We start from the raw sequence: 11,438 nt of genomic DNA, 5'->3' as shown, positions 1-11,438 counted from the left end.
ATATACACGTGTATCATATAAAACAAATGTAGATGTGACGTCATTGGTTTTGACACTGTACAGTGCATTTGTAAAGTATTCAGACCCCTTCACCTTTTCCACATTTTGTTACAGCCTTATTCTAAAATGGATTAAATAATCCCCCCCCAATCAATCTACACACGGACTAGTAACCGAAAGGTTGCAAGTTCAAATCCCCATGCTGACAAGGTACAAATCTGTCGTTCTGCCCCTGAGCAAGGCAGTTAACCCACTGTTCCTAGGCCGTCATTGAAAATAAGAATTTTTTCTTAACTGACTTGCCTAGTTAAATAAAGGGGGAAAAAGAGAAAAAAAGACACAATACCCCAAAATGACAAAGAAAAAAATAGGCCAAGACATTTTTGCAAATGTATTACAAATAAAAAAAACAAATGCCATATTTACATAAGTATTCAGACCCTTTGCTATGAAACTCGAAATTTAGCTCAGGTGCATCCTGTTTCCATTGATCATCCTTGAGATGTTTCTACAACTTGGGAGGCAAATTCAAATTGTAGTGAATTCAATTGATTGGGAAAGGAACACCTGTCTATAAAAAAAAGGTCCCACAGTTGAGAGTGCATGTCAAAGGAAAAACCAAGCCATGAGTTCGAAGGAATTGTCCGTAGAGCTCCGAGACAGGATTGTGTTGAGTCTCAGATGTGGGGAAGGGTACCAAAACGTTTCCGCAGCATTGAAGGTCCCCAATAACACAGTGGCTTCCATCATTCTTAAGTGGAAGAAATTTGGAACCACCGAGACTCTTCTTAGAGCTGGCCACCCGGCCAAACTGAGCAATCGGGGGAGAAGGGCCTTGGTCAGGGAGGTGACCAAGAACCTGATTGGAGCTCCTCTGTGGAGAAGGGAGAGACAACCATCTCTACAGCATTCCACCAATCAGGCCTTTATGGTAGAGTGGCCAGATGGAAGCCACATGATAGCCCACTTGGAGTTTGCCAAAAGAAACCTAAATCACTCTCAGACCATGAGAAACAATATCCTCTGGTCTGATGAAACCAAGATTTAACTCTTTGGCCTTGTCACGCCTGGAGGGAACCTGGCACCTGAAGCATTGTGGTTGGCAGCATCATACTGTGGGGATGTTTTAAAGCGGCAAGGACTATGAGACTAGTCAGGATCAAGGGAAAGATGAACGGAGCAAAGTACAGAGAGATCCTTGATGAAAACCGGCTCCAGAGTGCTCAGGACCTCAGACTGGGGGCTTAGGTTCACTTTCCATCAGGACAACGACCCTAAGCACACAGCCAAGAAAACACAGGAGTGGCTTCGGGACAAGTCTCTGAATGTTCTTGAGTGGCCCAGCAAGAGCCCGGACTTGAACCTGATCGAACAACTCTGTAGAGAACTGAAAATAGATGTGCAGTAACGCTCCCCATCCACTCTGACAGAGATTGAGAGGATGTGCAGAGAACGGGAGAAACTCCCCAAATACAGGTGTGCCAAGCTTCTAACGTCATACCCAAGTAGACTCGAGGCTATAATCGCTGCCAAAACTGCGTCAACAAAGTTCTGAGTAAAGGGTCTGCATACTTATGTAAATGTGATTCCAATATATTTGCATAAATGTTTGTGTTTTTAACTAACTTTTTGCTCTGTCATTATGGCGTATTGTGTGTAGATTGATGAGAAAAAAAAACAATTTAATAAATTTTAGAATAAGGCTGTAACGTAACAAAACGTGAAAAAAGTCAAGGGGTCTGAATACTTTCCGAATGCAATGTAGCTCTCTAGCAATCCCCTGTACTGACAGTGGGAGGGGTTTCGTGATTTTAGGGTTTAGTCCTCCACCTCAGCATTTGGGGAGATAATGGTGACCTGTAGGCTCCCGGGTCCGTATTCACCTATAATCATTATGATCTAAAAGGCTAAACTAATCCTAGATCAACACTGTGAATACAGGCCAGTGTAACTCAACAGTGTGTCCTCTCCTCTTCTCTCAAAAACACACAAAATCCCTGCATTATTATGTAGTGTGTGTGTGTGAGAGAGAAAGCGAGAGAGCACTGAATGCAAATGGAATTTTTATGAGAGAGAGAGTGAGAGACAAACAGAGCTTGTGTGTGGGGGGTAAATGGAGAGTTGGGCTTCGGTTTGTGTGGCCAGCAAGGCTGTTGATGCTATTGACACTCTTCTGTAATCTGGTAATTTACACATCAGCCAAGGCCAGTCCATCCACATGCATTCACCCAGTCCAGTGCGCTCTACTGGGGGCCGCTGCCACCGTTTCCTCCCCCACTAGGACCCTTTGTCCTAAGGTCGTGCCACACCTTCACTAGGGTCTCGCGGTTCTTCCATATCAGCTCGTGGCCATACATGATGTACCAGCTGTTAAAAAAAGAAGAAAAAAATTGGTGAGGAACACAGTGCATTCGGAAAGTATTCAGACCCACTGACTTTTTCCATTTTGTTATGTTACAGCCTTATTCTAAAATTGATTAAATAGTTACCCCCCCTCAATAATCTACACACAATACCCCATAATGACAAAGCAAAAACATTTTTTTTTAGAATGTTTTGCAAATTAAAAAAAAAACATATCCTGAAATATCACATATACATAAGTATTCAGACCCTTTACTCAGTACTTTGTTGAACTTTTGCCAGCGATCACAGCATCGAGCTGTCTTGGGTATGATGCTAAAAGCTTGGCACACCTGTATTTGGGGAGTTTCTCCCAGTCTTCTCTGCAGATCCTCTCAAGCTCTGTCAGGTTGGATGGGGAGCGTCGCTGCACTGCTATTTTCAGGTCTCTCCAGAGATGTTGATCGGATTCAAGTCCGGGCAACTCAAGGACATTCAGAGACTTGTCCCGAAGCCATCCTGCGTTGTTTTGGCTGTGTGCTTAGAGTTGTTGTCCTGCTGGAAGGTGAACCTTTGCCCCTGTCGGAGGTCCTGAGCACTCTGGAGCAGGTTTTCATCAAGGATCTCTCTGTACTTTGTTCCGTTCATCTTTCCCTCAATCCTAACTAGTCTCCTAGTCCCTGCCGCTGAAAAACCTCCCCACAGCATGATGCTGCCACCACCATGCTTCACCGTAGGAATTGTGCCATGTTTCCTCCATACTTGACTCTAGGCATTCAGGCCAAATAAATCAATCTTGTTTTCATCAGACCAGAGAATTTTGTTTCTCATGGTTAGACAAACCTGTCTCGGAGCTCTACGGTCAATTCCTTCGACCTCATGGCTTGGTTTCTGCTCTGACATGCACTGTGAACTGTGGGTCCTTATATAGACAGGTGCGTGCCTTTCCAAATCATGTCCAATCTATTGAATTTACCACAGGTGGGCTCCAATCAAGTTGAAGAAACACCTCAAGGATGATCAATGGAAACAGGATGCACCTGAGCTCAATTTCGAGTCTCATAGCAAAGGGTCTGAATACTTATGTGAATAAGGTATTCAGTTTTACATTTTTTAATACATTTGCAAAAATTTTAAATAACCTGTTTTGACTTTGACATTATGGGGTATTGTGTGTAGATGGATTAAATAAACATTTTACTCATCAATTCTAAAATAAAATTAACAAAATGTGGTAAAAGTCAATGGGTCTGAAAACTTTCCAAATGCACTGTATAGAGATAGGAAGAGAGGTAGAACGGACAGAGCTCAAACGAGACTAAAATAATAGATCTTAATTCATACATTTTCACCTGTCGAAGTACCTGACCCAATACCACACACGTACACGATAGGTTGGGAGCAACATTGGGTAAGAAGAGTGGCGCACGTGAGCAGTTTGGGGGGGGGGGGGTGCCTCCCAAACAAAATCAGCAAAGCCAGGGTATAATGGAGAAGATGTCAAAGACAGCTAGCTTGACCTAGATGTTGAGATATTTTGTTGCTGCCCTGTGCAACAGCCAGTTTCAACGTGGATGAGTGTGTGAGAGCAGACAGACAGATGGACTTGAAGCTGACTTACATGCCAAAAAGAGCTCCGCCTAGATGGGCCGCGTGGTCGAAGAACCGCCATCCTAAAACTAGGCCAGCTGTGTCCATGACTACTATGGCTTTCAATGCCTGGACAGGAGAAGAGAAAACGGATGGTGTGAATAAATAGGACAACAAAGAAATTCCTGGACTCACACTTACATTTTAGTCGTTGAGACGCTCTTATCCAGAGCGACTTACAGTTAGTGCATTCATCTTAAGATAGCTAGGAAGGACAAGTACATTTTCCTCAATAAAAGTAGCTTTCAGCAAAGTCAGATCTAGTAAGGGGGGTACTTAGGGATTATTTAAGTCGTTGAGATCTCCCATGGTGGGTATCCTTAAAACAGCATGCATGATGGCAATTTTATTGTTAGTTAATGTCAAAGCTTGCTAGCAAGAGCTGCCCTTTCCCGATTGGCTGTCAGGCGGTTGCTGAAATTTGCATAAACTTGGGAAATGTTTGAACTCTGGTCACTAGCTCGATGTGTCTCCTCCTTTCCTTGAAAATGATGGTTGCTGGTAGCTAGGTTACTGATTATCTCAGTAAGTGTGCACAGCAGGTCACGTAAGACACCCTACTAAAACATTTCACACAGCCACAATAAGTCAAATCATAATTGTCAAAACACATAACAAAAACCTCAAAATATCAACAACACTAAATCCCCAAGTAGCATAACTGGTCCAAAATGCTTCGTTTGTGATGACATTGCGATTCTGTACCCTCCTCCTGAACTGTACACATGTACGCTATAGCGATGGGGGAAAGAAAAAAAAAATAGATAGTAAAATATCGGGATTTTATTTGACAGTATATCGTATCATTTTGACAATATCGCAATACGATTTTTGCGTTAGCTATTTTTCCTTCATAGCTTGTTCTCCATTTTCTTTTTAAATAGGGAACCAATTTGTTATCAGCACTTATTTCCGTGACTGATCAAAACTCGTTTTCTCATGGCTCTCTTGTCCCTCTACAGCAGCAATTTGTTTGGAACATCGAAACGCAATAAAATCCCAGTATTGAATCAATACATATAGACATCGGAGAAATCGCAATACATATCGGCACCTAAGTATAGTGATAATATTGTATTGTGAGGTGCCTGGCAATTCCCAGCCTTTAGTACACTCCCCCTCATGGGTATGAGGAATATGGTGAAAACTTCCATCTATGCTTGCATCAATCCAATACTTTTAAAAGGGAAACTTCACAATTGTATTAACATTCATAATTTCCAGCACTACCCCAACATCAACATACAGTATGTGAAAATGGTGTTTATGTTTTGTAGGGAAAAAAATTGAGGAATGTACAAATTATGTCATTGGAAAAACTGTGTGATTTTTTTTATTTTATTTTTTTATTTAATTTTACCCCCTTTTCTCCCCAATTTTCGTGGTATCCAATCGCTAGTAATTACTATCTTGTCTCATCGCTACAACTCCCGTACGGGCTCGGGAGAGACGAAGGTCAAAAGTCATGCGTCCTCCGAAGCACAACCCAACCAAGCCGCACTGCTTCTTAACACAGCGCGCCTCCAACCCGGAAGCCAGCCGCACCAATGTGTCGGAGGAAACACCGTGCACCCGCCCCCCTTGGTTAGCGCGCACTGCGCCCGGCCCGCCACAGGAGTCGCTGGAGCGCGATGAGACAAGGATATCCCTACCGGCCAAACCCTCCCTAACCCGGACGACGCTAGGCCAATTGTGCGTCGCCCCACGGACCCCCCGGTCGCGGCCGGCTGCGACAGAGCCTGGGCGCGAACCCAGAGACTCTGGTGGCACAGCTAGCGCTGCAGTGCCCTAGACCACTGCGCCACCCGGGAGGCCAAAACAGTGTGATTTTGACCAATTGTGAGTAGGCATTGCCTCCTCATTGGTCGATGACGTCATTGGAAACACTTACCTTCCTCCATCTTTTGTACTACAAAACATAGAAATGGGCCTTTTTCTCATGGATAGAAAATTGGACAGTAGCCTCTGTGTGGTTAAGGGTGCTGTAAGGGTTGTTCACTCACATTTCCTGCAGAGAAAGCATACATCGGGAGGAAGATGATTGCCAGCTTAGCCTCTGGCATTTTGGTACAGACGGCAGCCAAGACTGTCATGATGGCTCCTGACTGGAGGACAGAAAGTGATGTCAGAGACAGGAAGTAAAGGGGAATTCCGCAGGAAGTCTAAAATGTCGGTGCTTACCGCTCCAAGAGAGGGACCTAAGCGCCCGCTGGCTGTCTTACATACATAGCTGAACATCGTAGAGATAACACCTGGCAATGAGGAGATGATTGATTATTTATCTGAAAATAAGTCTGTACTTCAGGACTAGTAATCTGTCTATCACATTCTCTCACACACACACACGTGTGCTGGTACCTGCAGACATGTAAACGGCCATGAACTGCTCCCTGCCTAGCATGGAGACGATGCTGGAGGAGAAGCTCCAGAGGACGTACATGTTGGCCGCCATGTGGAAGAAGGAGTAGTGGCTGAACGTGGACAGGAGCATGGGGAAACACAGGGTTTCTGTGGGTAGGGTACAGACAGGAGGAGATGATCAGGGAAGTGTTCATTAGGAACTAAACAGGTCTAAATGGGGAGCGATTTACCTGAATTTGTCCGATAAGAAATATTTTAATTGCTAAATGTTTTGCTAGGGTTTGCTACTGTCCACACTATTTCTTATTGGACAAGTCTTTTTCAGATTATATTTGGGCTGTAAAAGCTGTATATTTGTTATTTTTTATGCTGATTTTTACTGTAAGAGTTCAGGTGAGTTAAATTAATATTACAAAATCTATGACATATGTCAAATAAACTGGATCTCTGCCTCTGTCAGTGTTACTAGCAATAAAATGTCTTGATTGACCGGACCAGGAAAAACTATAGCCTAGAACAAGGGCTCCCGAGATTTTCCTGGTTAGGTCACATATTTGTATTTATTATGGATCCCCATTAGCTGCTCTTCCTGGTGCGTGGCGAAGAAAAACTCATGGCCCTAATCCTGACACTCGATTACGGTTACAGGTTTTTCCATTTAAGTTTTGAGGTTGGACTTTAGTACGTATAGCACTTTCGCACGTTGGGCGCGCCGATTGGGGTCACCTCGTTGGTCAGTATACGTTACACCTATGCTGGCTTGTCCATCTTGTTAGTCGGAAGGTGCTTCACCTGTGCTGACCCAGATGATATTTAAGAGTGGCTGGCCCAGTGCTCCAGTTATGTGGAGGGTTAAGAACTTTAGTTGGCTCTCCCTATTTTGATTTCTAGACTAAATCCTTTATCTGATCTTCCCTGTTTTTGTTTTGCTTCCTGTCTTTAAGTTTGGTGTGGGTTTAAAATGTTTTTGCGTGTTCTTGGGCAAATTTAGTGGGCACCCATGCTGGGTGTTTTTTAGATTCCAAATGTTGTTGCTAGTCAACTTTCAGTGGACACCCCCCATGCGCGTCCTTCAGACCGCCTCCTAAAACCCCACCTGTTTCGTTTTGGTTGTTGTCAGTGACTCGGTTTGTTCCCCCTTATGTTTCTTGCTGCGGAACGTAACAATAACACTTCCTGAGGCAGAGATCAAGTTTAGCGTATTTGCCATAGGATAGGACAGTCTCCCCTACTCACTGGAGGCAGGGTTGGATGTGAAGTATTTGATCATAGAGCGCTGGAGGGATGGCACTCTCCAACAGCAAAACACCACAGCATTAGCAGCTATGATCCCTGAGAGAGGAGTAGAAAAATACTGAATTAATGAGAGATTAGTGGATAATGAAAGAGGTGAGGGGAGGTGCTGAAGGGTGGTAAAAGATGGCGGGATGTTCCCTTGAGCAAGGAACCTAAACCCCTAAACTGCTCATTGGGCACTGCACTGCGACTGCAGTCTGCTCCAATCTAATGTGTTTGTGTATCAAAGTGGTTGGGTATAAAGCAGGACAAATTTATCTCTCATACAGACAAAAGGTATACATTATCTTGAGATAGAGGGTAGTAGTGAAAGTGACAATCATTATCTGTATCAACTAGTTACTATTGAGAGGACAACAAAATCTATGGGCTTCAGTACAGACTAACCTGCAACAGTGCGTTGGCCCTCACTCAAGCTGTTCCACCACTGGTTGATCTGTAACAGAAACAGTTTGACAAAACGCCCACACAATGTAGTGAAACCTGGGTCGTGTTCATTAGGCACCAAACAGAATAAAACTGACTGAAACTGGGAAGGACAACCTGGTCCAATAATAAACATACATTTTAGTTTTCTGTTGCAAAATGTTAAAAAAAAAAAATGTTTTATTCTGTTGCGTGTAGTAATAAACACGACCCAGCATAGGGAATCAACTCGCTAAGACATCAATGTGAACAGTTCAGCAAGAAGAGAAAGGGGGAGCCTTGACATATTTGACCTAGTGCGAGTGGCAAAGTCCACACCCCCTCCTCTGAAATCATCGTCCGCCTTTGTGACAAATCAACCCCTTTCGTTATGAAACTTGAAAGATGCCAGCCCCGCAAAATAGTAATTCGTCCAAATAATCAGTGACACAAAATCCAGCGCACCGGAATTGTTCCTCGTAACCCTCATATCCCTTTCAGTTACAAATGGGGGAGACTATACACCCTAACCCCATTCCAGGGACCCTGCGCTGCTCCCAGCATGTTGTACTGTTTGTGTATGTTGTGGGGAGAGGCCGAGTACTGTGACAGCAAAATTATCCATTTCCTGTATAATGTATCAATAAAGATGTATACAAAATAATGAGGCATGGTATAAAAAATAAAAAAAGGACTCACCCATTTGCGAAGATCCCCCTGTTTCTGCGGCCGTAGTTTCTCCAACCATTCGGCCCGGACCTCGTCAAAGTAGCTCTGGACCCGGGACTTCAGTGACTCATACTGCCAGATGGCCGCTGTGCCAAATGAACAGCCTGTAAACTAACATGGTGTTAATCCCCTTTATTCCCTGTCAATGCTGTGCTGAATCTGGCAATAGACCTATAGAGGTGTGTTTGAAACAGTAAAAGTGTGTAACAAGAAATACAGTTATATTGAGTAGTGTTTGTTTAGTAAAAGAAAGAGCTAAAAACCTACCCCTATTGTGAACACCAGGGGCTTGACCAGTCTGCCAAAGCTCCTGGAGTGTGTGTATGCCACTGAGGGCTCCACGAGGGGAGACGCACCCCTCTTGTGGATGAGCCCTTCACTGGGCTCTGTGTGTGAGGGCCCCGTCTCCTCTATGACCCCCTTCTTGGTCTTTGTCTCCTTCACTGCTTTCTTGAAGCCACATCTCTGTTGAGTGTTGAGGGTGATTCTAGGAAAACATGAACAGTGAAGAGTAAGAGACAGATGATTGGTCAATTAGTTAGCTATAATAACATCAGCGTAAAAGGAGAAATGGTTTGAATCCTCTTTCTAGAGAGAAGAGAAGTCATTTTGAAAGTAAAAGGGAGGAACTTACTCACTGACTAAGTTGCTCTGGAAAAGAGTGTCTGCTTAAATCAGTGTTTTTTTTATCCTGTTCCTAGGGAGTGGAGTTTTTGCCCTAGCACTACCTGATTCCACTAATCAAATGTTTGATGATGAGCAATAAGTGGAATCTGGGTTGTATTCACTAGGAACCAAACTGATAGTATCTAGTTTTCATTACAAAACATTTTTCCTTTGCAAAACGTTTTGCTACAGTTGTTGCTAATGAATACACCCCAAGTGTGTAGCGCTAGGGCAAAAACAAAATGTGCAGCCCTTTGCGACCCCAGGACTAGGATTAAGAAATACTGTGCTAACAGTGAATGAACACAGGTAAGGCAGCTGGTGATTCTTTCATATTTACATGGCAGAATTCGTAAACAACAACAAAGGACTTTTGGGCGCTCCCCAAAAAATAGCTAGCTACATGGCACAGAAGAATAGCCAACTCAAACAATAATTAAGTGGGAAGATTGAAGTAACAAGCAACCCCAAATAGTACTACAACCGTGGCGCCACTAGCAACATATATCAAAGGGATGAGCTGTTCATCGTCAAGCTAACCTGCTAGCTCTGGCAGCCGCTAGCTGAGTTTTAGCTATCTTTTCACGACTGACAACACATATATCAGTGGTCAAGGTTGTTGAAGAGCTCAGCCATGGTCAAAATGCATATTGTACACCATACCTGTTTCCTCTCTTTGCCATACAAATAATGTCATCCCTAGCCAATCTTAAAATACATCCCCTCCACGACATGCTTGTGACCCGAATGACCCCTCCTACATTCGCTACCGGGTCAACACTCTAGAACGGCAAAACAGAAGTGAGTTATGGCTTCTTCGATGAGATTTAACGGCGGGTTGGCATCCAATATATTGCATTACCGCCACATACTAGACTGGAGTACAACTCCCGTATACTTTGCTTGAAAAAATAAATAAACAAATACCCTACCATCTAACGCTACACTCACAAAATATATATATATAATAATAATAATATATATTAACACCACCCTACTTAACTATTTAAATATATGTAATCCTACCTCATGCCAACAACCTGAAAGGATGGGACATCACCACTTAACACACCCTGTAACTCTTCTGATGTCAAGTCTCGCACACCCAAAAACTTATCTGCAGCTGCCACCAAAACCTTAATTTTTTGCGACTTACATTCCATCCCTGCGGTACAGTTGATAACCATTGCTATAAATGCCAAAAATACAATCTAACTGAAACATATATCACTTGTTGGCCTATTCCTCTGTACTAGTACATATCTATTACTCACACCACTCCTCTCTTTCTTCGTTGCCTCAGCATATGACAACTTCTGCACTATTCTAACCCTGGAAACCTCAACCTGCCCCTCTCGCACGGGACATTTCTGATCCCCAGCCCCATGGGCACCCCAACAATTAACACACCACTACCTTCCCCAATGCAACACATTCCTTTGTCTCATGCCCTTCTGCACACTTCTCACACCTAGGAACCTCCCTCCTACACACTGCTGCCACATGCCTATAAGCTTGACACCTGTAACAGCATAATGTATTCGGTACAAAAGTTTGTACAGGATAACTTATATATCCTAACATCACTTTGTCGGACAGACTCAACATCAAAACTCAAAAGAACAGACAATGACTTCTGTTTCACCACTCTCGCCACCCTGTCTGTCGCACCAAACGACGAGCATCACAAACACTGGAATCTTCCCCTTCAGTTGGTCAACTTTTACATTTACTGCTACCCCAGAAATCACTCCTTTCAATGGCACCCTTTTCTTGAGAGCGAAACAATTCACATTTCTTTCCCTCATTCGTTTAACACCAAAGAACTGCCAAAGGGGGCGGAGTTGCAATCTACTGCAGAGAGAGCCTGCAGAGTTATGTCATACTAACCAGGTCTGTGCCCAAACAATTTGAGCTTCTACTTTTAAAAATCCACCTTTCCAGAAATAAGTCTCTCACCGCTTCCGCTTGTTATAGACCCCCCTCAG

At 43.6% G+C, this 11,438-nt stretch overlaps 1 protein-coding gene across 1 annotated transcript; it reads right to left on the bottom strand.

The window, feature by feature from the left end:
* Positions 1-1,670: 1,670 nt before the first annotated feature.
* On the bottom strand, positions 1,671-10,210 carry LOC120028648 (presenilins-associated rhomboid-like protein, mitochondrial). Its single transcript, XM_038973858.1, has 10 exons — positions 10,114-10,210; positions 9,052-9,271; positions 8,755-8,895; positions 8,038-8,086; positions 7,591-7,686; positions 6,352-6,501; positions 6,175-6,245; positions 5,997-6,098; positions 3,965-4,062; positions 1,671-2,367 (listed from the first exon to the last, which is right to left on the bottom strand). Exons 1-10 carry the CDS (start codon positions 10,182-10,184, stop codon positions 2,244-2,246), a joined length of 1,122 nt encoding a protein of 373 aa, XP_038829786.1. The 5' UTR covers positions 10,185-10,210; the 3' UTR covers positions 1,671-2,243.
* Between the last annotated feature and the right edge of the window lie 1,228 nt (positions 10,211-11,438).

The sequence above is a fragment of the Salvelinus namaycush genome, chromosome 34 (assembly GCF_016432855.1).
Source record: "Salvelinus namaycush isolate Seneca chromosome 34, SaNama_1.0, whole genome shotgun sequence".
Taxonomy (NCBI): Eukaryota; Metazoa; Chordata; class Actinopteri; order Salmoniformes; family Salmonidae; genus Salvelinus; species Salvelinus namaycush.
The sequence above is the reverse complement of the archived record's forward strand: the minus strand, read 5'-3'. Positions and strand labels throughout refer to the sequence as shown.

Bases quoted from the DNA above. Each gene is read 5' to 3' on its own strand.
- LOC120028648 (XM_038973858.1), bottom strand. From the start codon at position 10,184: ATGTCGTGGAGGGGATGTATTTTAAGATTGGCTAGGGATGACATTATT. The intron at 6,099-6,174 runs GTAAGCACCGAC...TCTGTCCTCCAG, and splicing joins TAGGTCCCTCTCTTGGAGCG to TCAGGAGCCATCATGACAGT. The intron at 4,063-5,996 runs GTGAGTGAACAA...TCTCCTGTCCAG, and splicing joins ATGCTTTCTCTGCAGGAAAT to GCATTGAAAGCCATAGTAGT.